A 27,542-nucleotide genomic window follows, 5' to 3' on the forward strand; every position below is an offset into this window, starting at 1 on the left:
TTGCTGTTACGTAATCTTCATACCCGTGTTTGCATTGTCATACTCTTACTCTTAGCATAAAACATTCTCAGCATCGCCAACATATATTGTGAAAAACCTTACAAAATGTGTTGTTTGGTGCTTGATGTGTAATTGAGTTGATTCATCAATTTTGTGCAAACCGGCTTCCATACACTTGGCTAGTCCTTGTCTATAAGCATTTATAAGTTTCATCTAGCTTAAAACTGACAAGTTTAGTTGAGTGGAACCGTCATTATTGTACTTAGTGCTCTATCTTGTACAAATAGATTTGGTCATGTTTGTGTTATTTTTTAGTTTTCACCTGGAATATAGTTTGGAATAGAATTGAAAAAACTTGGAAACAAAATCTAAGTTCCTCAAGTCATCAATAGTTATTGTCTCTATGGAAAAACATGACAATTAAAGAGATTTAACTGAACTACATCAAGCAATACAATCAACTCATAACCAAATAAAAAATGATCCTGAGCAGTATAAAAGTATTTGCTAACCTTTTAATAATATGCACATATAACAAGCAAGACTTCCAACAACAACAACAAAGCCTTAATCCCACTACGTGGGGAACAAGCAAGACTTCCAAAATTAAAAAATATATATATGATGGCAAGTTCAATATGGAATGGCTTACCTCCCATGGATCTACTGTTACAAAGGAAGAGCTTTGGCAAGCAATTTCACACATTTTCAATCGATGAGCAGCTGGTAACAAGCCCTATAGTTATTCCTAAACAGTATTAGGAAAAAAAGACACAAGCATAATCAAGCACTAAAAGGTACCACTTTTTTGTTTAGCATATACACAGAAGAGGATGACGAGTTAAAGGAAAAGGTAAAAGGTACCTCTTTTTTATAGGCATCATTAACGGGTGACATATATCCTCCCACAACATTATATCCACGCATATTTAATGCATCTTTTGCAAGCTCTAAGCAAATAACACATTACACAGAATGCATTAGCTAAGCGTCCAAAGAAAAAAGCACAATGTAAATCATCACACACCCAAACATATGCATAGAAATCAACAGCATATGGTATAAGTACAAGCAATATATATGAAAGATCAACAAAGGCGATATTAAAGATAGAACATAATCGAGCATATAATCTGATAAGTCAATATACTGCGATGATTTTAGCAATATAAAAGCTATAGTATATGAATAATTAGCAAAGAATTTAATAAGCAAACTAATTCCACTGATTAGTAGTGACAAAATCTATTTATATGTCAGAATACTACATGATAATTGTAGAAATTGTAAAAACCTCTGATTATGAAAGCACAGTTTTTGACACAGCAGGCTAGAGTACTCAAAAAGAAACTAACCTACTATAAATAAGATTTAATCATTTTCTCAAGAACAAAATGATGTCCAAATAATGCAAGTTTACTGCTCAACTATGATGCACAGATGCTCCGGATTAAAGAGTCGTGCAGTGTCAAACATGCCACAGACATGAACACATGTCGGACACGCCCCAGATATGTGTCGGACACGGCCACAACGTGTCCAATTTAAATAGTATTGAAAAAAGAGACAAGTGTCCCTTCATTAGTAAATTTATTTTTTTAAAATCTTTCTTGAAAAATAAATATATATGATATAATTTTATAATTAAAATAAAAAATAATAATTTATTTTTTCTTTAAAGGTTAAACCTATATAGATCTATCTTGTTGTCCATTAAATAGAAAGTTCATATTAACTAAAAAATTTTCAAAATTATTGTTATTAAATTTTTTATGCTCTTGATATTATTCTTAATATTTTGATTATTTAATTTATACAAATTATTTTATAATTTTATTATAATGTTGTGTTTGATGTTCATCTGTGTCCTATATTTTCAATAACAAAAATGCCTCGTGTCGTGTCCGTATCGCCGTATCTGTATCCATGCAACATAACTGCTCAATTGATCAGCTCACTCAAACTATTCCAATAACTCCAAAAACAACTAAATTGAAGCATAAAAAGGACCCAAACAAGACAAGCCAAAGCAGGTTGGCTTGGCCTGGACAAGGCAACCCAATCCAACATTTCCCTTCACACAAAGAGCACCATGGTGTTCCTAATCACAACAAGATGCATTTGTAATTTGTTCAACAAAGTTATGACATCCCTAGGTTCATATAGGCCATATAGAGATTACTTAAATGAATCGTTCATGTCCAATGGTTTCACTCAATGAGACAATCTATCCGACAAAAAAAAAAAAAAAAAAAAAAAAAAAAAGCCAATCATTTACATCCAAAAAACAAAAAATTTGATTAATGAACCTTCTTGGATTTATTTATAACTATCTTACCGACAAAATTTATATCCATCAACTTCATTTGATTAGTGGCATTGAAAAATGTAAAAGATGATAAATTTTTTGTGTTAACTGAAAACTAAGGTGTCAGTGGACCTCTACCAATAATGAGATTGTCTGATCACTTTTTAACAAAGAAGGTGCAACCCAATCTATTTGTTATTATAAGAACCAGAATTTTTCTTGGATAATTTCAAATAAGAGCCAAAATATCTCCCTCAAAATTTTTAATATACTCAAAAAGTCATTTCTAATGTTACTGGATCATTACCATGTCCCTTGCTTATCATCTACAAGTCATATGGATTCCCCTCCCCCCTTTCTAAGAGATACGTGTTATGATCTGAGGCGGAAATTGACACGTTTTTCCATATAAATTTATGGTAAACACGAATATTTTCTTCAATAATCCAAACAACTGACACAAATACAAAAAATAAATACCTACAATTCAAGACGTAGGCGATCTCTCCCAATTCCTACAATTTGAGAGGCAGGAAATCTCTCTCAAGACCTAAACCTAAGACTCACAACAACAATCTTATGCATAAACCCTCATGTATGAAAACTAAACCTAGACATAACAAGTCTATTTATACCCAACAATAGTAATAATAAAAGATTAAATTGCACTTAGGCGTACCAAAGGCAGATTTGCCCTTAGGCTAGGCACCATTATAACAATACTCCGCTTCCAAAAGACAACTTGTCCTCAAGGTGGGAAATAATGAGAGTGTTCCTCCTCTTCCCCCACAACTGTCTCTATTTCTTCATCACCTGCTCTTCATCCGGTACAATGAGAGCTTATAATTTTCGATACTTGCAACAGCGTCCCAGGATAAACTTCTCATCACACCGAAAACATAACTCATTCACTCGTTTCTCCCGAATCCCTGTCTCTGTAAAAAGCTTGTGTTGCTCTTGTCGTGTTCCATTATTTGTGTCGCATACAGCGTCTCCCTGGACTTTCACTGTTTGAACTTTTGGCATCATCACGGTTGCAGCAGTTCCATAAAACGCTTTACTTGTGCTGCTCCTCCTGGCTTTCTTCATTTGGTTCTTATCCTCCACTATCTGGGCTAGCTCAATGTCAGGCTTTAAGCCCTTCATGAAATTTTTCTCTAGTTTTGATTCACAAAATCACCCACAGTTGTCCCGACAGTAGTTTAAATCTCTCTCTATATTCCATGATCGTCCCCTCCTAAGCCAAGACATAGAATTTCTCGTGTAAGTCTTCCCGAATGACTCGAAAACGTTCCAACAAACAATTCTTAAGTTCATCCCATGAACGAATAAGATATCTAGCATTCCTCCACTGAAATCGGGCTAAGCTTTCCCTTCCAAACAAAAACTTGCCGCCATGAGTTTCTCCACCCGATCTAATCTATTCACTGCGAAGTATCGCTCCGCCCGGTACACTCACTCATGTGCGTCTTCTCCTTCGAAAATTGGCATTTCCAACTTCCTAACTATAATATCTCTACCCCAACTTCTTCCTCTATTGTTTCTCTCCATATATCGAGGGTACAAATCCTTCCTTCGACCGTAGTCATATCCCCTCCCCGCTTCTCTCCCTTCTCCGTGCTCCTCCAAACCTTTGGCATAATCTCTTCTCCATGTTTTCACCCAAATGAATCCATCAGAAACCTCTAATCTGCCCCTAATCGGAGTCCTAAGAGAAGGTTCGTGATGGTGGATATTTTCTTTTTGTTCCTCACATTCAATCACTTTTCCTTTCAAACTTGCCACAAATTTTCCAATTAACTTTTGGTTAGGGATTGTAAATTGAGCTCTCAACAGGTTTTTGGATTGCATCTCAATGAGCCACTTTAGCATCTCTCGGATTTCCCCCATGCTCTCAAATCGGTCTTCCATTCGATTTTTCATGGAAGAAAAATCTATCATTTATGGTGGCGAACTTTCTTCAAACCTAGATCTGATTTGGCAGATCTCTTTCTCCAATTTTTTCTCTAAATAATGCACATTTTTTATTTCCATCACTCCGAAAAAATTTTGATCACAAAGCACGAAAATACCTTCACCCCGAAATTTCGTCGATTGATTCATGGGTCTATATCACAAAAATGAATGCCGACCGTCGATTTGAATAATAATTGGTAAGTTGTAGATCAGCGGCGGAGGAATAAGTAAAATAACGGTAGATCAGCGAAGTTACAAGGAGACTGCTTTCTGCCACAAGTATGCTGCAGATCAGCACGAATTTTGGTACAAGTAAGCTACAGATCAGCGGTAGAGGAAGTTGCAAATTAGTGGCAAAGGAAGAAGTAAATCAGCGATGTTACAAGGAGACTCCTTTCTGCTACAAGTACGCTGCAGATCAACACTGATTTCGGCACAAGCTGCAAATCAGCGGCAAAAGCAACAGGGATAGGCTGGTTTCTTGGAAAGGGAGGCGACTGCTGGAACCAACAGAGGAGGCCTAGGACTACTGTATCTAGGGTTAGGCTCTAATACCAATTTGCTATGCTCTAAGATGGAAATCGGCATGTTTTTCCACAAAAAATTATGGCAAACTAGAATATTTTCTTCAATAATCCAAACAACTCACACAAATACAAAAAATAAACACATACAATTCAAGAGGTAGAAGATCTCTCTCAATTCCTACAATTCATGAGGAAATAAATCTCTGCCAAGACCTAAACCTAAGACTCACAACTCAATCTCATGCACGAAAACTAACCCTAGACATAACAAGTCTGTTTATACCCAAAAATAATAACAGTAAAAGACTAAATTGCCTTTAAATGTACAAAAGATAAATTTTCCCTTAAGCTAGGCACCCTCATAACAACATGGTCAATAAAATGTCCCTTATAACTATCCCACCCATCCTTGCCTACTAATTTTGAGTTGTTTAGCCTTCCCTCCTAAGAGAGAGATTACCCCAACCACCCTAAATCTCAAATCGACTTTGGGACGTCCAGTGCCCCTTACTTTCATGAAAGAGATTGTCTCAACTGTCATCAATCAGTTGTCAACTTTAAGTTGTAGTGCCCTCAGTCATCTGTCGATTTACATTAGGGGTTGTTTGGTCTGCTAAAAAATCAATGCATTGCAATTCCTTTACAGGGAAATTAAAAATTTTGATGTTTGATCCAAAGAAATACAAATACTGTGTAAAATATGAATGAATTTAGAATTCATTCCTTAATTCATTTTTTATGTATTTTGAATTTGATAGATTTAACTAGTTTCCAAATGCACATTTCCAAGCAAAATGCCCATGCTTTTAGTCAGAAGCTATAGCTGCATCGCCCAACAAGCCACCTCTCGGTCGCCCGCGCCGTTAGTGTTGACTATTGCCACCCTCGGACTACCGCTGGTACCAACACCAGCAACCACAAATAATTCTTCACCCACTGCAAGCCGTTCGCCACCTTCACCCACCACCGTAAGCTAACACATTATTTTTTAAATACATTATTTTCATTTTACTTTAAACAAAATAAAAAATATATATGAAATTGTACATTTATTTTATACTTAACCAAATAATTTCAAAGTATTTTAAATACAATACATTATTTTTGCTCTACATTCATTTTATATTGCATTATTTTTCAGCCAATCAAATAGCCCCTAACTTAACCTTTCATCATTGCAAAATGAGGACCATCATCTCAACCACCATCAATCACCTCCAAAATCTTATTGTGACGCTACCTACAGAAAGAAGACCATCGTAACTGCCACGACCTTCTAAAGTTGCCTAGTCACCCGCATTCAATTAATATCTACCTTGAAAAAGAAAGCTCGCTTCAACTTCCCTTAGTCAAAACCTTCTGGCACCACTTAGCATGATGCCTCCACGTTGTGTCATCCACACCTCCAAAAGAAAATTAATCCCAACTAACCTTGATAACCACCACAACCATCTTGCGCCTCCTCACACGCAATTTTCAAGTTAGGTTATTCAACCTCTAAAATGAGGATCATCCCTCAATTATGTCTATGACATTTTGTGCCAACTCATCTATTGCCTCCAAGAAAAGTAAACAAAAAAAACATTCTCAAAAGCCTAAGACCTTATGATGTCTCCTCCACCATCGTAACAACATGCTACTTTCACTTCTAGGATGATAGAACTTGTCATTATCATTCACCTCCATGGCCTTCCATGTCGCCTCATTTGTCGCATTTAGATTGTGAAACATTTGCCATTGCAACTGTCCAAAAACATTTCATGTTTTCTTCACTTCTAAGAGGACCATTCAATCCATCTTCAACGACTAATCTTTCAATATCATCTCATTTGTTGACATAAGGTCAAGCATGTTTCTTCTCTCAAAGATGGATTGCCCTGATATCAACACCCAACTTCTATTTGCTTTGTAAGAACCACTTCCCAAAGTTAGAGAAAAGGCAGCCTACTAATTGTACTCAACTTGATTGTGTAAGTAGATATTCATGTATGTTTAAAACAATGAAACTCTTTTTATAAACACAACTTCTACATGCAATAGTTTAGCACATATGTGAGAAACATTGCCACCATCATTGACTAACAACCAAGACGAAGACCCAACATCATCCACCTCCTATTTGATCTCCTAGTAAGATCAATGCAACACCTTGGCAACATCACAAAAACAAATTTTGGCACCTCCATAGTAAGCATATCAAGACTGAGAGGTATCCCTAACTACAGCCTCAAAAGGAAATCATGACAATGTTCTGAGCAAGCTTGTGGTCTAATAATATTCTCCCAAATAACACACCAAGCAAGCATTGCAATTTTTGCCTCGAGTAAGGTCTGGAAAGACAGGTCCAAGTGGACACAATCTCCATAGCCCTAAGGTGGTATGCATATGCATTACATCTCAAAGGGCATTAATTGATCCTTTCAAGGATATGCGACTTCTCCCATAAAATATTATATTGAGTAAAACTCTGGCCAAGGATTCCAAGCAATGGTCAAAATCCTTTGTTTGACTTTATGCAATGGGTTGCAGCCATTGAACTAGGCTTTCACCGACCACATAAATATATAACTAGCTTCCTCGGCAAAATCAATTTAACCTCCTCTATACTCTCGATGTGCAACATCAAACGTAAGGATACATAAAACAGTACCGTTCATGGGATCTCACCTAGCCCTCAATGTGACACATTAAAATACACTCATACTGAACCAATGCGGACTATTAAAAACCCTCGAGGGTGGCTTCTATCAACCGCCAAACACTCCAGAAATGGACCATCATGGAGCATTAAGAGGAACAAGTTCATTTATTATAGATGGATGGATGTCATATGTTACAAATAGAATTTTAATTTGAAAGATTTTAAAAATCAATATATTAAAATAAGTATTTTATCATAATGACTAATTAATATCTTATGCATGTCCGTCAACTTTTTCGATTTCAAAAAGTATTTTGTTTATAGTTTTGAAAAGTAGATGATTTAATTTAACCTAAAAGGTATATGTATATAATTAAATAGTGTATTTTAATTTTTTAAAAAAATGAGACCGACTGGATCTCATTTGCCCAATAATTTGTATAATTGTGTCCGGTACCACAAATGATATACCTTCTCGAAAGATAAGTGTACCCCGCGACGATGGACCCAATCAAACAAACTACGAGGTTTGTGACATCCATTTGGTGTGCGAAATTTTATATGTGACCGATAAATTCTCCTTATTTAATACATCGGTTCCAAGTTCTCTATAGAGGCAAGCCTCTATAGTTAATTACATACCAAGTGACGGGAATCACTTGAGAAAACTCTCGATAATGATCAGTGGTTCTAGTATTCAAAAATTCAATGTTCAGGTTTTCAAGGTAGGACGTGAAAAAAAACAAGTGGGAGTGGCTCAAGTGAGAACAATCCTTTCAGGAGTCCAAAGGAAGTAAAGGGTATGGGATGTCACAGATTCTGAAGGGAATCCTCAGTGACCCCCAAACCATCCTACTGTGTGGCTGTGTTTTAGAGAAGATTTTATTTGAATGTTAAATCTTGTCAATTTTATTAGTTGGGACTTATACCTGCATAACAACTGGTTATGCAAATAGCCCACAAATATAAGATGTTTTACGTCATTCTATATGACAACCTCGAAACCTAAAACGAGTTAGGGCTTACGCTGCACAACATAGCTGTGCAAGAGCCTAAAAGAGAGAGAGGAATTACGTTGCGCTAGGCGAGCTACCTCGAAGTCCTATGGGTTATTTAAACTAGGAAAGTTCCAGTTGGTGTAGACTCATTTTGCTGTTGTAGAATTGCGACCACCTCCACATGTAGTTCACTCCAAACTCCTTGTCGTGCTGCCCACGAAGTTGCTCTGAGCTCCTCGTCGCAGTAACAGTCTTAATGTCTAAAGTTCAAACAGTTTTACAAGGTGTGTTTCAATGTCTCAGTTTGGTTGTCAATGGGGGGTTCAAGTTGATTATAGCGACACCGGTTAGGATCTCACGGCTCCCTCCTTCCGGTATCACTATTTTCTTTTGAACTTACTTAGTTTAAACGAGTTGTGAAACCCATTTAAACCGAGGAGATCTCGTTAGCAACCGTGGGTTACCTCCTCCGAGGAACTCCCGTAAATTCGAAAGAACGTGTTATGTTTTGTTTTTTTTTTTTTGAAAAGTTGTTTAATTTTGAAAATTTGTTTTGTTTTGAAAGTGAGATCGTATTCAGTACCTGCATAATGGGTTAGAGCAAGAGTAATTGCAATAAAATAAAGAAACAACAACAAATAAAATGTACCAGCGTATGTGACGTATCTGCTGCTGATATTCCTGTTGCATGTTTAACTCACAAAGCACAATATAATTTGCAGAGATTTTAAATAAATTGCAAAGAAAGAAAATAGTAAACAGTAGAACAAGTTGTAGTAACAGTTAGGAATTCCCAAAAGAGGTGATCCTAAGGCCTCCTACAACTCCTGACTGCAACTAGCGAGCTAGTATGGTGATCCTACGATCTCCTACGGCTCCGGTAATATACTAGTGAATGTGTACGGTGATCCTACGACTCCGGACAGTAGCTAGGAATCTCGAATAACACTTTTATGAGTTCCTATGAACCCAAACAGCAATGGGCGACACCTATGTGGCTTCCTACGAATCTGAACAGAGGTGGGCAGCGACTAGATGGCTTCTAAATGAAACCCAAATTGTGGTAGACATCTCCTACGTGGTTTCCTACGAAACTGGGCAGCAAATAGAAGCATTGAACAGCGGTCCTACAGCTCTTACAGCTCGAGGCAGCAACTAGCAGGCTTGTACGACGATCCTACGACCCTCTACAACTTCCAAACACCCCTAATAGCCCTTAATTAGCAATGGGCGGCAGTCCTTCATCTCAAACAGCTCCCAAACGACAAATTTAAAGCCCAAGCAACTCTTTAAAGCCCAAGCAGCACTCCCAAGGCTTTTCTAAGCTTCCGACAGCACTCCTAAGGCTCCAACAGCGCTCCTACGACACTCCCAAGGCTTTTCTAAGCTTCCAACAACCCTCCTAAGGCTCCAATAGCTCTTAATTAGCAATGGGCAGCAGTTTTACATCTCATACAGCTCCCAAACGACAAATTCAAAGCCCAAGTAACACTCCCAAGGCTTTTCTAAGCTTTCAACAGCACTCCTAAGGCTTTTCTAAGCTTCCAACAGCCCTCCTAAGGCTCCAATAGCTCTTAATTACCAAAGAGCAGCAGTTTTACATCTCATACAGCTCCCAAACGACAAATTTAAAGCCCAAGCAGCACTCCTACAGCGCTCCTACGACCTCCAAACACTCCAAACAGCCTTTAATTAGCAATGGGCAGCAGTCTTTCATCTCAAACTGCTCCCAAACGACAAATTTAAAGCCCAACCAGCACTCCTGCAGCGCTCTACAGTGATTGGCAACTTCAAACAGCACTTAAATGGAACACAAAATCCTCCAAAACAATGATAAACCATCCTGAAACGGTACATTAAAAGACTCACAGAAAACTGCAGCGAAACATCCTCAAAATCACCTCAAAACAGGTGTTCTAAATCACCTCAAAACAACTAACATATATTTTAAATAGCTGAAAATAATTTCGTCAAGCTATGAGGCCTTAGATCAGTTTAAAGTGGTCAAAATTGTTAAGGATAACACCAACAATTACTAATGATAACGTTGAAGACTGAATAGAATCGAGTACAGGCATTTTCATTATGCAAGGTTCCAAGTGGATGGCAAAACGTCAATCTTGATTTCTATGAATGAAATAAGGAGATAAAGAAGGTCGAAGACTTCTTTTTTTTTATCGAGAAGTTTCTTTAAAAGCAATGGAGCAAGTAATCTGGGTTTCGCATGGAATTCGATTTTACAGATAAAGTTTCGCATGAAATTCAATTTTAAAGATAAAGAACATCCATGATCAATAAATGTAAATGAAAGCAAACATCATTCGCATCTCTAATAAACGTATGCTTCCCTTAATCCCATCCATCTGGAGGAATCTGAATCCCACCAAAGCCAAGAAAAACATCCCACGGGAAAACTTCACAATTGCATCACATAAACAAACTACTAAATTTTAATAAGATCAAGAAACGTTTAAAAAAAGAATAGAAAGAAAAAAAAATAAAAATAAAAAATCGCAGATAGATTTCGCATACCTGACAGGAAATCCTTCGAAAGGAGTTGTAACTGTGTGAGGAGGAGGATACGAGCAGCCTCAGTCGAACGAGGAAGAGAAGCCGAGGAATCCCGAGCGAGAGCGCGAGGAAGAAAGAGACCAGCGAGGGAGTTGCGGAGGGGTGCTTCAAGGAGGAGTGGTCGAGCGGGTAGGAGCGGACGAGCGATCGAGCGGCTGCTCTGTCGCACACGAGAGGGAGGAAAAGGCGAAGGCGTTGAGCGAGAGGCGGGATCGAGCGAGATGGCTTCGATGCGGGAGACGGGATCGAGCGACTTCAGTGCGGGAGACGGGATCGAGCGGCTTCGGTGTGGGAGACGGGCGAGCTTCCTGCTTGCAGTGGAAGCGCGACAGGAATGGGAAAGTTGAGTGAAAGCGAACGGGAGAGAAGAGCTCGGGAGAGGCAGAGGAAACCCACTACCAAGGAAGGAGTGATCCCTTCCTTTTAGAATTGGAGCGAGGTCGAGAGCCGTTACTCAAATCAATTGGCGGGGAAATAAATAGTTTCCAAATGCAGGAGAGATTAATTGGAAATAATTAACACTTCGATAATTTTAATTAAGACAAAAAATTAAATAATCCATTTGAATTTTGAAATTTAAATTTCAAATCCAGGTGAGCTGATGCCTAGCCCGTGTTCAGCCCGAGTCCAACCTGAATCAAACCTGAGTCGGACATGAGTGGAGCCCGAGCCCGCACACCGCTAAAAAAAAGGTGCATCGATATTCGTGCAGTTCGCGCAATTGTAGTACCACAACAATATGGGTGTCATTTCCAGCTAAAATCGACGTTCCGGACGCGTCGGCGCGGTCTGTTTCGTTATCAGGGGTCGTCCGATCGAGTTTGCCGACGGACGAGTCAATTCAAACCAAAAATGTGTGTGGCGTAGTGAGTACGCAAAATGCGACATTATCGAGCGTTCGGGTCACAAAGGGGTTCCCTAGGGGCTGCTCCTATTAATGTAGGAACTCGACTCGAGTTTCATGTGTCGATCTTAATCAACTCAACAGGAAGTCGAAAATTTGGGACCGCTCATGCGAAACTCAAAGGAGTGACGAGGTGGCTCGAATTTTCTAAATGGTGTGGGTTCCGTACTAGTCTTCTAAGAGAGTCGAGCCTGGGAAGCCTAAAGCTAGACCCTAGGCTCTAAGGAGAGACAAAAAAAGAGACCTCATCCAGAAATGAGGTCAACAAAGGTCAACAAATTGACCCTCAATAGGTGTGGTGTGCGAGACAAGCACATCGCGCGTATTGGTGTTGACCGAAGCGACAACAAAACCAAAGAGTTCGTGAAAGTAGATCTACTTAGAGCGAACCGAATGTCGAATTGGGATTAGCAATCGAACTCAAGCTGGAGTTCCGACTCAGGAAATCTTAGCTCGAGAAAGGCTTCAAGTAGAGAGATGAGAGTTTTCGCTGGGGATTTGAAGGTGTGTTTTCAGATTGTGTTTGTGAGTTTGAATTTTCAAATTCCGAATGTCGATTAAGTTTGTTTTGATTTCAGTGGATTTAGAGATCAGGTCATGCAGGAAAGCACAAGGGTGCATATCCAGCCTGAGAGTCAGTGACAAAAGTAATTGTCGTATTGGGAAGGAAAACACAGTGATTCATATCCAACCCAAGTGAGTGTCGAAAGAATGTCTGCTATAGTGAGGCGAAAAATACGGGGTCTCGCATCCGGCCCTAGCGGTAGCGAATGTATTGGGAAAGATGCTGTGAAAATTTGCAGAGTATTCGCGGAGGATATTTGTAGGAAGGAATCAGGTTGAATAAGAAATACTAGGAGACTCGTATCTAACCTGAGAGCTGATCAATAAATATTTGCTGCGTTGGGGAAGAAAGCACTGAGACTTATATCCAACCCCAGGTGTAGCTGGTCCTTTACATGAGGTAGGAATGTGCTAGCACTAAAATCCAATGTAATAGGTGATAAAGTGATTAGATTGAGAGGGAATGTTCTGAGACTAATTTCCAACTCGAGAAGTCTGCTACATCGGGAGGAAGACGTTGGGACTAACATCCAACCCACGCGGTGATGAAATGATCAGGATGAGTGGGAAAGCACTGGGACTAACTTCCAACTCAAGAAGTCTCTACATCAGGACAGAATGCACTGGGACTAATTTCCAACCTTTAGAGGTAGCGAAAATGCCTATCACGTTAGGAAGGAATGCACTAGGACTAACATCCAACCTAAGCGATGACGAAATGATCAAAAATGTCTGCTACATCAGGGAGGAAGGCGCTGAGATTAATTTCCAACCCTTAGAGGTAGCGAAAAAGCCTATCACATTAGGAAGGAATGCACTAGGACTAGCTTCCAACCTAAGCGGTGACGAAATGATCAAAATGTCTGCTACATGAGGAAGGAAGCCGCTGGGACTAATTTCCAACCCTTAGAGGTAGCGAAAATACCTATCACATTAGGAATGAATGCTCTAGGACTAACTTCCAACCTAAGCGGTGACGAAATGATCAAAATGTCTGCTACATGAGGAAGGAAGCCGCTGGGACTAATTTCCAACCCTTAGAGGTAGCGAAAATACCTATCACATTAGGAATGAATGCTCTAGGACTAACTTCCAACCTAAGTTGACGAAATGATCAAAAAGTCTGTTACATGAGGAAGGAAGGCGCTGAGACTAATATTCAACCCTTAGAGGTAGCGAAAATGTCTATTACATTAGGAAGGAATGCACTAGGACTAACATCCAACCTAAGCGGTGATGAAATGATCAAAAGGAGTAGGAAAGAACTGGGACTAATTTCCAACTCAAGAAGTCTGCTACATCAGGAAGGAATGCGCGGGGACTAATTTCCAACTTAGAGGTAGTGAAAATGCCTATCACATTAGGAAGGAATGCACTAGGACTAACATCCAACCTAAGCGGTGACGAAATGATCAGGATGAGTGGGAAAGCACTGGGACTAACTTCCAACTCAAGAAGTCTACTACGTCAGGAAGGAAGGCGTTGGGACTAATTTCCAACCCTTAGAGGTAGCGAAAATGTGTATACTGTAGGAAGATTGTGCAAATTCGTGCAAATTGTGGAACTGAAGATTTGTTCAACTTCACAATGAATGTGGTCTAACCGAAGATGAGTAGGAAGACAAAAGAAAGATGCAGTTATGTAGATTAAAACCGTCAGACCCTTTTCGCAAGCTATCGTAGACTAGAAGTCTTGTGGAAATTCCACGAACAAAGTATAAGAGGACCCAGAGTTTCTATGATAGAAGATTTTGGGTCAAGAGATGACAATGATGATAGGCCGAGGAGGCTCAACCTAACAGGGTCAGGATTGGAACGTGGTTTCGAATTTAAAATGTTTTGATTTTATTTGATTTAATGTTGTTCTGTTGTAGTTTAAAATGTTGAATTTAAGTTATTAAACTTAATTTTGTTCACATCGTTCTTTTGTCTCTCTGTTTTGTTCAAAACGGGACAAACTTGTTTCAACAGCGATTAAATCAATCGCACAGAGTGGCAGCTATGAAAATGTATTGATCTTCTGTAAGTTGTTGAAGAAAAATCTTAACTTTGTTGAAACTGAGTACAGTGATATAAGATAGGATAACATAATCTATGTCGTAGTCATCAAATCATAGCAATAGCATCTGCTTGCGCACCTTCGGAGTTAGGCAGAGATTAACCCTTCTAAAATACATTCTAGAACCGGAGTCCCTTCATGTATGCTTAGAGGCGTGCTGTCTCTAGGCAGTCATAACTCCAAAGGTCGTAAGCCCTCTAGATCTGGATCAGGTCGATATCCAAACGACGTCTTACTATCATCCATCTTTCTGAAGGTTATTGAAACTCTTCTTCGCGGAACTCCCGGGATACAGTGTCTAACTAAATCTGCCCCATTCCCTTTAAGTACCAGGACTGACCCGAGGGGTAAAGGAATTTCAGCTGAGCCTCGAAATTCTCCTGGCCCGATTGTTCGTAAGTCACTGCCGAACAAAATGTTGCATTCACTGATGAACGAGACGGTGCTGAACGACCTCAGAAAATCATGATGATCGATATGTGTCGGAATGCAGTCCTCCTTTTCGTAAATGTTTATTATGCAGCTATTAGGCACGCAGTTGGCAGACAATACGTGCCATAATACCATTTTCTGGATCATCCTCTTTATAATTGGTGGTATCGGATCCACCTCGTCGTGTCTTATAATCATCGAGGGATTTCCTTCATTATCATATGCGAAGTTATAACAACAACCACACTGAATGATGATCCGTCCTTTTCCTCTCATCCATTTCTGAGGCTCAGAATAAGTCCTCTTCCTTAAGCGACCTGCTCGACCCAGATCTCTGAGATGGAAGACATAGTCAACTATCCTCCTTTGTTCACTTTCAGAAAACACGCCGGTATGTAATTCAAGTCCTTCAAGAATGTTGATATACTTTCCCTGTATCTTTTCACGATGTTCAAAACGTTGTTTTCGAACCTTCTGGAACATTTCCAACTCTTCCTCTGAAATTATTTACAACTTTCTTGGCTTACCAAGTGGTGGGACGTATGGCTGAATGTCTTGGACTTTTTTATTCTCTTTTGTAGTAGGGAGAGCTTCTTGAACTATATGTGCTGCGCGCGACCTGAGGGGCGTGTATTTGGCGAGTGTGCGAGTTTCGTTAGCTTTTGACTCTGACTGGTTTATTGCCTGGAGAGGTAAGGTACCCTTGACTGATTGCTCCAGTAACTCTTCTTTCTCATGGTTAGAAGATCTTGTACAACTGGCTCACTTGATTGTTTTTCTTCTAGACGAGCAAGTACCCTGTGCTTGCGGCGAGCGAGGTTCCTCCGCTGCGAACGTGTCATGGGGATCTTCCTCAGAGGGGCACTGATGAGCTCACCCCCTGCTGTCATGACCATGGACCTTATTTTGGTGGTCTCCTGCACTGGACCATCATTAGTTTGAGCTACCTTGCTGACTTCTTCAAGTTTCCTCTTTTTTGTGAGTATGTTTTCCTGCTTGCTTCGGAACTCTAGCACAGGCTTCTGATCTTGTACCTCTGCTTGATTTACCACTTCAAGTAGGGGCCCCTCGTATACCATTTCAACTTTCTCGAAGTCTAAGTCGAAATAAACGATGGCTCCCTCCGCCACTTTTTGCTCGTTCAGTGCGAGATTAATGTCATTTTTGAAGGAGAAAATCAGCTTCTTGCCCGACATTTTCCTGCAGAAAACAGGAAAACAAGTAAGTCAGCGTGCTGAATTTCAACTTAAACGAGAACAAAACTTAGTTGTGATTGTTTTTTTTTTGTTTAATTATGATTATAAAGATTCAGAACTCAAATTCAAGATTTTGTGAAAAGTCATTATGCCAATTTCCATTTTTTAAGTTGTGAAATAAAAAAAAATTTATTATTGGACCCAGTCATAGACAACTATCACATCTGTGTTTCTAAGAACAAGATTCAATCTTTAAAACATCAAGATGCGTAATATTTCTTTAAATATCTCCCGTTTATCGGGGGCATAGGCCTATCGCCCTGACAATCTACCAATTGATATGACCCTCCGGAGTAACCCTTCTCAACCACGAACGGTCCCTCTCAAGTCGGTTCAAATTTACCTCCTATCTTGCGGTGTGCAAGAAAAGGTCGTCTGAGTACAAGGACCAGATCACCGACTTTAAACGTTCTTGAGCGGACCAGTTTATCGTGGACCTGTATCTTCTTCGCTTGGTATAACTCCAAATTTTGTTGCGCTAATAGTCTTTTTCCTTCGAGACTTTCAAGCTCTTCAAGTTGGAGTTTAGCGTTCTCTTCTGTTGGTATCTTGTTTGCCACCGCTATCCTGAGGGACGGGAGTTGTACTTCCAGAGGAAGCACCGCTTCGGTTCCGTACATGAGGGCATATGGTGTGGACTATGTAGGAGTTCTGAATGTTGTTATATATGCCAACAAGGCTTCTAGTAACTGTTCATGCCATCGTCTCTTGTTGTCGTCAAGTGTCTTTTTCAAGATTTGCACAAGTGTTTTGTTAAAAGCCTCTCCAATCAATGTCGTGTCGTTTAACGAAACTGTTAATTTTGGTGCTTTTGAAAGCCAAACCGTTGTCTGAAATGATTCTGTGTGGGATGCCAAAACGGTACACAATCTGATCTTTAAAAAATTGAAGGACATGATGTGCTTTGACTTCTCTTAACGGTACCGCCTCTGCCCATTTCGAGAAATAATTTGTTGCTACAAGTATGAATTTGTGGCCTTTTGAAGACGGATGGTCTATTGGACCCACTATATCTGTGCCCCAACACTCGAATGGTCACGATGCAATTGTAAGATGTAGCACGTTCGGAGGTTGATGCAAGACCACTCCGTGCACTTGGCATTGGTGAAATTTTTAGCGGTTTCCATTGCTGGCCAGTAGTAACCCAATCTCTTGATTTTCATTTTCATTTTCGGGCCCGACTGGTGAGCTCCACAAAGTCCTGCATGTGTTTCTTTGACAATGTCATGTGCTTCTGTCTAGCTCAAACATCGTAACCACATTTGATCGAATGATCTCTGGTATAAGACATTGTCCACCATGGCATATGACAAGGCCCTCTTCTGTATCTGATGTGCTGCTGATTTATCATCCAGTAGTTGCCTTGTTCGCAAATATTCTATAAACGGTTGGCGCCAATCCTCTGTAGACTCAGTCACTGCTATCAATGCTTCTTCCTTATCTTGTCTATGGAGAGTATCCATGTCAATTTGGGATAAGACTTGGAGTCCTTGAACTGTTATGTCGATGGAGTCCTCTTGTGTACATGTAAATTCCTTAGCGAGCTTGGCCAAAGCGTTCTCTCCCCGAGGAATTCTATACAATGTCACATTGGGAATCTTTTCTAGTAATTTCATCGTGTTGCGGTGGTACTGTTCCAATTTGGGCTTTAGGATCTTGTACCGTCCGGCTACTTGTTGAATTATGAGTTGTGAATCGTCGTAGATGTCGATGTCTGTTATGTTCATTGATATTGCTAACTGCAGCCCTGTTAATAGTGCTTCGTATTCTGCTTCGTTGTTTCTACATGGCTCCGTTAAATGGTAGGAAAATCTTAACATTCCCCGATCCGGTGTGATGAATATTAGCCCAATTCCTGCTTTGTCGGGCACTATTGTTTGCATTCCTTTATCTTTCCTTGCTGATGAAGCTCTGTCAAAGTACAGCTCTCAGCGTCGAATATTGGGGATTTCCAGGCTCATTATCTGTTCGTCTGGCAGGTCGTCGTTGAGAGGAGATTCGGCCGGTAGTGGGTGCGCTGCGAGAAAATCTGCTAAGACTTGTCATTTAACGGCTCGAAGGGGCATAAAGGTTATGTCGAACTGCAACAATATCATTGACAATCTTGCCAACTTTCCAGACAGTGTCGGCAGAGTCATCAAGTATTGTAGTGGATTAAATCTTGAAATAAGGGTGATCTTATGAGAAAGCATGTAGTATCTGAGTTTTTGGACGGCGAAGATTAATGTCAAACAATGTTTCTCAATAGAAGGATACCTCACTTCCGTTGGAATTTAAGTTGTAACATTCTCAAGTCTTCATGTATGTACACTCTTCCTTGGATCTTCATTCGTGAAGACATTTTTTTATTTCAAGTTGATGCAATTCCCATTTCTTGTTAACTTCCACTGAAAGAAAAGCTCTGATAGTATTTAGTTTGGCAATTGTTACAAAATTCTCTTGATAGTCGATTCCATATTCTTGTGTGAAACTTTTAGCAACAAGTCTAGCTTTGAATCTCTCAACAATCCCATCAGCTTTCTATTTTAAGTTGAACACATGTTTCTATCCAACTGGTTTCTTGTCTTGAGGAAGTTTAGTAAGATTCTGTCTCATTATGCTTTAGCATTCGAATCTCTTCTTCCGTTGATTTTTCTCTATTCGGGATTTGATTAACTTCATGAATACAATAACAACGACGATGAAAACAAAGCCTTAATCCCCCTAGGTGAGGTCGGCTACATGAATTTTTTTTCTTCATTGTGTCCTATTTAGTGTCCTATTTCATTTAGTTCTAATAAATTAAGATCATTTTTTATACAATAAGCCCAAGTTTTCCTAGGTCTACCTCTGCCTTCCTTAACATAAGTCGAATCTAAAACATCTATTCTCCTAATCGAATCATCAGATGGTTGACGTTTAATGTGACCAAATCATCTAAGTCGACTCTCTCTAATTTTGTCCTTCACTCGAGCTACACCAACCCTATCACAGATATATTCATTTTGCAATTTGTCTCTAAGTGGAAAGCCACTCATCCACCAAATCATTCTCATCTCGATAAAACTTAACTCAGTATTATGCTTCTCTTTTAAAGGCCAACATTCAACGCCATAGAGCATTGCAAATCTCACCACCATCTTATAAAATTTTTCTTTCAGTCTAAGCGGCACTTCTCTATCACACCAAAAGGCCCGAAACATTCCTCCACTTCAACAAACTAACTTGAATTTTACTATTAACATCCCCATCAATATCACCATCGCTTTGAACAAGAAACCCAAGATATCTAAATCGTTCACCCCTTGTAATAATTTGATCACCCAAAGTTACACGTATGTCACTAAAGCTAAGACTACTAAAATTACATTCCATGTATTCAGTTTTAATTCTACTCAACTGTAGACCTCCATAATTCAAGTTTTTTCCAGGGATTTTTCCCTCGTCTTCATGAATGGATTTAAAAAATCAGCACATTATCAAAATTATATATAAATCATCTATAGACTGCGGATAGTTTTTTATAAGCTACACACTCTTAAATTGAGTATCCATACAACTTTATTTATCAGTAAAACCAAAGGAGTAAAGAGATAACTCATGAGTACTAGACACCACCACACCGAAAATTTCAAGTAAATGTGGACTCAATTGGTTGAAACAATTTTATCTTTGCATGTTATCTTTCACCTGCTTAAGGTTTTTCTTCCTCCTAGTGTACACACGAAATCCTTTGTTGTGGACTTCAGGTTGGTTTAGTTGGATATCCTCAACAATAGTAAGAGAGTTAGGTGGAAGGGAAAGAGTAGGTGGGTATGTTGTGTATGCGTCATTAAAAAATTGATGTTCATTTGCACTCTCCCTTGAACATCCAATTTGGGATAGTATGATTAATTTTCAAAAATTGTGACATTCATGGAGTTATAGTATTTTCTGACAATAAGAGAGCGACACTTATACATCTTTTTGTTGGAAAAATACACCCAAAAAAAAATACACTTGATAGATTTAGGGTCAAGTTTGGTGCGAGTTGGGGAATGAATGTGGATAAATGATACATACCCAAAGATGTTAAGTTGTATGGTATAAGAGAAGGATGTGATGTGTGGATAGAAGAGAAAGTTGTGATGTGGATAGATAACCATCAAAACATGAAATGACGTCTTGAAATTAAGCATTATGCTAGGCATTTGATTGATAATTTATGTTGCAATAAAAAATTGTTTTCCCCATAAAATGTGTTGAAACTTGATGAGAAATCATAATTGAGTGAGATACCTCAAGTAAATTTCTATTTTTTATCTCTATTATTCCATTTTATTGTGGGGAATCAATACATGAACTAACATGGATGATTCCATTTTTGAATGATAGAACCCAATGATGGAGTTGAAATATTCATTTGTATTATCAATTTTGAGTTCTAAATATTGCATTGAAATTGAATTTGAAGCATGTCATTGAAAATTTGAAAGATTTTAGTTATTTCATATTTTTCCTTTATTAGGAATACTCAAGTAGTTCTAATATCATTATCATTAAATCAGCCAAATCATCTAGCCTCACTTAAGTTAAGGAAAAAAAAAAATGTGAGAATTTATATTGAGTCATGAGATAATTATTTCTAATGTTTGGGAAATTAACAAGTCTAACATTGATAAAAACTAAGTTTTTTTATTGAGAATAATATGGATACCATTTAGCTATATAATTAAAATTAGAATGGCCCACACGACAATATCATAACATGACCTACTTTTCGACAAATATAGACTCAACCGACTCTAAAATTTCAAGGACATATAAAGATAGGATCAGCAATGTGTTTAGAGAGATTTTTTTGAGCAAATACGACGATTTGAGCATTTCAGCACTGTCAATCACGTTCGAAAGCTCCATTACATAAAATTCATAAAAATTAGCAAGAAATTAAGTTATACACCTTATATATGAGTAAACTTACTGATTGAAATTAAATTGCAGTACAATAGTAAAACATATAAGACAAATGAAAGAGTAAAAACTTGAAAGAGTTTCACACCTCCTTTCCTCCTTTCCCAACAATGTTTGAGTATGATCCACTGCAAATCTTACCCATTTAGATGTAGAAGCCTCTTGAAGTTGACTAGGGTATTGATGTCTCCAGTCATATGATTAGAGGCTATTAAATCTATGATCCAAGTTGTAAATCTCTTATTACTAATAAGATGAAAAATAATATATAATCTTGGTGTGTCACAAGGTTGGGGTGTTGCTTTGAATTACCTCTGAGGAGTTTCTTTAGTACTTCAAGTTATTTCTTGATGAATGGTTCCTTCGATCCTTCAGATATAGTAGTAGAATTTGCCTACTTCGCTTGATCCTTTCTTCCCTGCGCAAATTTCCAGTCAGCAAGTTTTCCATGAAATTTCCAACATTGGTCTTTACTACCCAATCTCGTTACAATAATCACTAGTGGGACTGTTCTTCTTAACCTTTGAGTCATGGGAATGATTATAAGTGTACAGAGCTGAACTTTCAGTGTTTGGCAAACTCTCATTTCCAATCAACATCAGCTTCTTCCTGCTCTCTTCTCTCTTGATTTCAACAAAAGGCTTCATAGGGAGATGGAAGAGGCTTGATTCCCATGATCCTCCCTCTCACCTCATCTAATTCCTTAGTTAGCCCGACTAGAAATTTGATGGTCCTCTTCTTCTCGATGATAGATTTAATGTCACAGCATCTTAAGTACATTTCCACAAATGCCTCAAACATATCGAATTGGAGCCAATACTTTGACAGAGTGTTGAAGTATTGGGTGACGCTAAGCTCTCCTCGTATGAATTCATGAAACTTGTTTTCAATCTCAAACAACTCTATAGTGGTCTCGGTGCTGGAATATGTTTTTCTTGCAGCCTCTCAAATTTCTTTAACAGTTTTGTATAGCAGAAAATTCTCTACCACTTGAGTAGTCATTGAGTTAACTAATCAAAACATAACCACCTGGTCTTGATTTTTCCATTTGCGGTAGTTGGGGTCAGTGATCTCTGAAACAGTGCTCTCTCTCATGTGATGTTCCTATTTTCATTTACCAAAAATATATATAAATACGGATTGGGACCATAAAAGATAGTTATGGTCATTTAGTTTATGATTTGTCATCAAGTTAGAGATTTCATAAGTCGTCTGAAAAAATCCATAGTCTCTAACTCGGAATTCACCTCCAGAGTAGAACGATGTTTTAATCCTATATTTTGTCATCATCCCTAAGAATATTTAGGGATGCTTCCGCTTACTTCCGTTGTTGTTGTTGCTAAGAAGATCAAGGCGGCAGAATTTGAACAGAGCCGTTCCTGCAGGGAGAATTTCGTTATTAAAAAGAAGAAGACTTCTAGAGAAGAGCCTGTCGGAAGAAAATCAGCCGAGGAATGTTTGCAGGAAGAGTTTCGGTGTTTGGGAAGAATTCTGCTCTGTTTATGGTGTACAACAGGAAGAGTTCTGTTACATGGAAAACCAGATTTCCACTGCTGGAGGAAATTCCTACAACTTAATTCTTCTGCATGGAACAAGAGATTTCGGGTATTGGAGGAAGTGCAGATTTTGGTGGAAGAGATGTGGGCCTGCAGCAGAAGAGATGGAGGAAATTTCTACGGCAGAAGAGCTGCGGGTCTGTAGGAGGGATCCAGCGCTGGAAGGGGGGTTTCGGCTCTGGCATCAAGGAGAAATTCTGGTTCTGGCAGAACTGGGGTCCGGCGTTGGAAGAGGTAAGGAATTCCAACGGCTTTCGAAGGCTGGGAAGGAATTTCGGCGGCTCTGGAAGGAGATCCAACTAGGGTAGGGTTCTAAGGCTCCGATACCATGTAAAATTTACTTGTGGAGTAAAAATACTTCATTTATTATTCACAAATAGGGCACATATATATAGGGAAACTAATCTCTCCTTATTTACAAACATATCTGACATAATCTCTCCTTATTTATATTTACAAACATATCTGACATATCTCATATAAATTAGAAAAGGACATAATTTTGAATAAAAAATACAAAAATTTAAAATAGGAAGGAAATAAACCCATTAAAGGTTTCCTAAGATATCAGAATCAAATCCTCTAAGAATTGGAGGTAGTAGTCGGCCCACGTTAGAGAGGTAAATATGAAAAGGACTGGTTCTTCTCATATGTCCACATTTATCTATATATAAAGACTGAGTTAAATAAATGTTGATTGTATATAAGGTTGAATGTTGAATTGTTTAAAAATCATGTTAATTGAGTGTTTACTTTGAGTCATAATTAACTGAAAATTGATTGCAAATATAGTTCAGATTGTGTGGTTAGATGTAGTGTCTATTTACATGTACGAATTCAAATTGCAGCCAAATAATGGATGATCTCAAGCAAGCGATATCTAGTTGTAAAAACTTTTTAGCTTCAAGCTTGACTAGACTAGTAGCAAGATGGTAGAAAAGAAGTTTCATTTTCTAGATCTTTGTAACTCAATAATTCCGTAATATGTATCTGTGGCCATTCTATATAATCGGATTTTACTAGCCATAATGTTGTTTACAAAAGGTCTAATGGTGAGTATGACGGCCTCAAATATGAGGTTGCGACTAGAATTGTGGCAGCATAAGCTGAGGCAAAAGAGACGTATTAGTATATTTGTTGATCACATCTCTGACATTTAGGACTCAACCCCAGCTTTAACAAGCACTTTCCCCTTTAAAAAAAAAACACAAGCACTTTCCATGTTCATGCCATCACAAAAATCACACTAAAATCCCTATGGTCTATCTAGTCCTCATCCCTTTCAAACGCCTTCACCAACAAATTCCTTTCAAATTCAAATTCTAAGCCATTCACTAACCTAAGTCTTTGACGGTTTAGGAGTTATTTGATTGGATGAACTTGTAGTATAAAGTAAACAGAATGCAAGGATTTTTAGAATTTTGGCATTTAGTAGGATACAAAATGGAATGTTGTCGTTGCAGAACTTTTTTTATATAAACTTCATTTTTGTTCAAACCAAGAGCGAAATTGTAAACTACTACATTAATTTTACATCAAGCCAAATAACTCCAAAGTATCTCAAATACAGAATATTTCAATTACACTGCTTTTCTTTTCTGTTGCATTCCTTTTTTCAACAAACCAAACAGCCCCTTATGCACAAGACAATCTCAAGACAAAACTCTGACAACTCACCAAACAACCTCCTAAAACCACAACTTCCTCACCAACCAACCTTGATCAACACCTCAACGGAACCAAACAGAAACACTCCCAACTCAAACTCAAATAACTTAAACAGCCAAATCCCATCACATTGAACTTATCATGCCACGAACAGTGTTTACATGCAATCTGACCCCACTTTATCCTCATCTCATGGCTAAATAATTATTTAGGCCACCTTTCATTTTTTAAGAAAATGGAAAAAAAAAAATAGGTTTCCCAAAAAGGTGAATTTATTTAAACTATTGAGTAAAGTGGTTGGCTGATCTTCGCCTTCGAACAAGTAATTTCTCATTTGATAATCATTAATTACTACTTGATATATTAAAATCTCAACACTCAAGGGCATTGATAACAAAATTCCAATTTTCTTCTACAGTTAAGAGCATTTGAGCATTAACAGAAAGTTTGATTGAATTTTTGAATGATTGGTGAATAATGTAGCATGTTTAAATATTATGTTTATAAACTCCACAAAGGGCTTAATTGATTTCGTGTAAATAGAGAAGATATTTTTAAAAATATTTATTTCTTTTTGTAAAAACAAAGTCATTATATTTTGCGAATTTTGAAAGGGTTTGTAGCTTTAATTCAAGATTTCTGATTGCATCAAGCAAAATAAAAAAGAAACAAATTTCAAAATCTTTTAAGATATGTTTTCAAACTTCAAGCATCCAGATGAGGCGCAAATGTTTATTTTAAAGCAAAGTGTTAAACGCACCCTTGGTTGAGATTCAAACTCGGCTTTCCTTGTCACACGATTGAGAAGGAGAATAAATTAGTGTTCTCCGGACAAGATTATTATTGAGAATGGGGATGCAAATGCTTGAAAAATAATAAAAGCATAACATAGCTAAGAAGAGCGTGTTGCAAGTAATTCAAAGAATTTTGCCTGTATCGACTACTTATAAATCACCAGCATTTTAATAATATGAATCAAGGAGAAGAAAAAAAGTTCTCTTTTGCAATCAAACCCCTCCCATTTCTTAAGGTCTATCATGATATACTCATTATGGTGCTTCAGGACTGAGATGCAAGTCGTCGCTTGTCATCAATCATTGGGCAAGTAGAAAACTTGAAGGGAGAACATATAGGTGTGTTATAGTTGTGGTTATGAAACATGGGGTGAAGAACAGATGGGTTTCATCACTAAAAGTATCCTATCGAGCTTGAAAAAGCATGCATAGATTCTATTCTAAGTGGACATTCGAGATTCAGTGTAACAGATAATATTCATGCTGACGAGTATTTCCAAATTAAATGAACCCATAGTATCGTTTCAAACCTCAATGCAATTATACCAAGCTTAGCACATTATAAGCTTTTCGAAGTGATCAAGCACAGGATTTCACACGGAAGTTTTCAAAAAGATATCTGAAAGAATTAGCACTTGAAGAAACATGCCAAGGTTCAATTCTAAAAGGTTGCTTGGAATAATGGTCCATATAATAACAGAGAATCACCTAAACATTCACAAGGAGAATAATCATTTTGAAAATGATTTTTCTTAGTAGTTCGAAAAGTACGTTTCAACAAGAGATTCACATGACTAATAAATAATATTTACAGTCTTTAAAGGTAATTTCTTTAAATTTACATGAGAGTTCAGATATAAATTCAAATTATTTTAGAAGGGGCAGTTTAAAGCAAAGAGAACTAAGATTCATATCGTTATATACATGCTCCTCAAATGGTGAGTCTAGTGTTCAATATCCCAACATACATCCAACATTTTGAGTTTTCAAAGTTAACAAAAGAAAAATATAAGGGGTACTTACAACATAGCGCCCAATTCCTATGTATTTACATACCTAACACCTAAAGTAAACTTTTTACATTTATACCACCCAAATCTTTCATATGAAATAAAAAATAATACACCTTTTCTTGCATACGTTTTGTGGCCTATAATTAAAAATTGAAGTTTAGGTGTCAGATATGTAAATACATAGGAATTGAGTGGCATGTATGTAAATATTCCAAAAGATAAATACAAAACATAGATGGATCTTTGATCAGAAAGCATAACACAACTGTTAGATGTCCCACTTTCAAGAACAATGAAATATTGAAGAACACAAATAAAAAATTCACCAAACATGCGCATGTGCATATATGTTGGAGGATTGAAGCTTCCGGAAGACACAAGAACAACATAGTTGCAATTCCTGACAGTTGCACAAAGAATTCACATTTTAGAAAAATACATACAGAGAAGATGTACATAGGCTAAAGTAACTAAAAGCTGGCAAAATCTTGTGAATGGCATCACATGATAAATTAAAGGGAAATTTACATGCGTAGCATGCAATTTTTTGTATTTACACATCTCACACTTAAAATTTCATATTTATAGCATATTGGTGTTTTAAACCTACGCATGGAAATGTGTATATCACTTTTAAAAAGTGATTATGGTGCTATTTTTGATGTGATATTAAAGATTTGAGTGCTATGTGCATAAATATGAATGTTTAGGTGTGAGATATATAAATACAAAAGAATTGTATGTCCCTAAATTAAAAAGAAACGTATATTGAAAATTTCATCATCATAAGATCAGCCTTGTCCAAACCTTTCATTTCAATTTGCAAAATTTACTAGAAAATCACGGAAGGAACTTTGTATTGATGGTGTAAAAGTCTTAAGGTTTAGTATCTACATTTTTCCCATTAAACCAACAAATAATTCTACAGATAGATATAGCCATTATGGCGTTAACTCGAGCAATACACTAACACAGCCTATAATCACAAAACCAAAAAAGTGAGTTGCTTACTTATTATACTTATGGAGGAACTAGCTTCTTCAGAATGCCCCAGGAACAACTTATCATGAGGAATAAGAATATCCATGTCATAATCGGTCGAGATTTTGAATAAAAACAAATATTAAGTACTAACGGCATAGGAATAGTCGTTATAATCTAATACTCCCCCTCAAGTTGAACTATGAATGTCAGTCATGTTCAATTTAGACTTAAAATCATCGAACAAAGAGCGAGGCTGATTCTTGCTGAGGATATTCGTTAGTTAACCATTGGAGGCACGTACGGAACGCAAATCTCCCCGGACTCAATCCTTTCCTTAATGAAGTGTGAGTCGATCTCCACATGTTTGGTATGATCACGTT

The 27,542-nt window shown here is 37.8% G+C and overlaps 2 protein-coding genes across 3 annotated transcripts in view; both read right to left on the bottom strand.

Moving 5' to 3' along the window:
- Positions 1 to 27,542, bottom strand: part of LOC110033858 (nicotinamide/nicotinic acid mononucleotide adenylyltransferase) — an 86,247-nt gene that overhangs the window by 34,042 nt on the left and 24,663 nt on the right. For both annotated transcript variants that reach the window (XR_002294994.1, XM_020737988.1), the window contains exons 4-6: positions 26,505 to 26,578; positions 865 to 950; positions 653 to 736 (exon numbers count right to left, since the gene is read on the bottom strand). Coding sequence is in view for 1 of the 2 variants with exons in the window: in XM_020737988.1 (XP_020593647.1) it covers positions 653 to 736; positions 865 to 950; positions 26,505 to 26,578 (244 nt within the window). In the remaining variant the exon portion in view is untranslated. The remainder of the gene's footprint in view (positions 1 to 652; positions 737 to 864; positions 951 to 26,504; positions 26,579 to 27,542) is intronic.
- Positions 10,780 to 15,442, bottom strand: LOC110033912 (RNA demethylase ALKBH5-like). Its single transcript, XM_020738075.1, has 3 exons — positions 14,706 to 15,442; positions 10,963 to 11,309; positions 10,780 to 10,844 (listed from the first exon to the last, which is right to left on the bottom strand). Exons 1-3 carry the CDS (start codon positions 15,440 to 15,442, stop codon positions 10,780 to 10,782), a joined length of 1,149 nt encoding a protein of 382 aa, XP_020593734.1.

The sequence above is a fragment of the Phalaenopsis equestris genome, unplaced genomic scaffold (genome assembly GCF_001263595.1).
Source record: "Phalaenopsis equestris unplaced genomic scaffold, ASM126359v1 Scaffold001307, whole genome shotgun sequence".
NCBI lineage: Eukaryota > Viridiplantae > Streptophyta > Magnoliopsida > Asparagales > Orchidaceae > Phalaenopsis > Phalaenopsis equestris.

Bases quoted from the DNA above. Each gene is read 5' to 3' on its own strand.
- LOC110033912 (XM_020738075.1), bottom strand. From the start codon at position 15,442: ATGTTCCAGAAGGTTCGAAAACAACGTTTTGAACATCGTGAAAAGATA. The intron at 11,310-14,705 runs GTTATGACTGCC...CACTGCAAGCAG, and splicing joins GAGGGCTTACGACCTTTGGA to GAAGCTCGCCCGTCTCCCAC. The intron at 10,845-10,962 runs GTATGCGAAATC...GCAATTGTGAAG, and splicing joins TTCGAAGGATTTCCTGTCAG to TTTTCCCGTGGGATGTTTTT.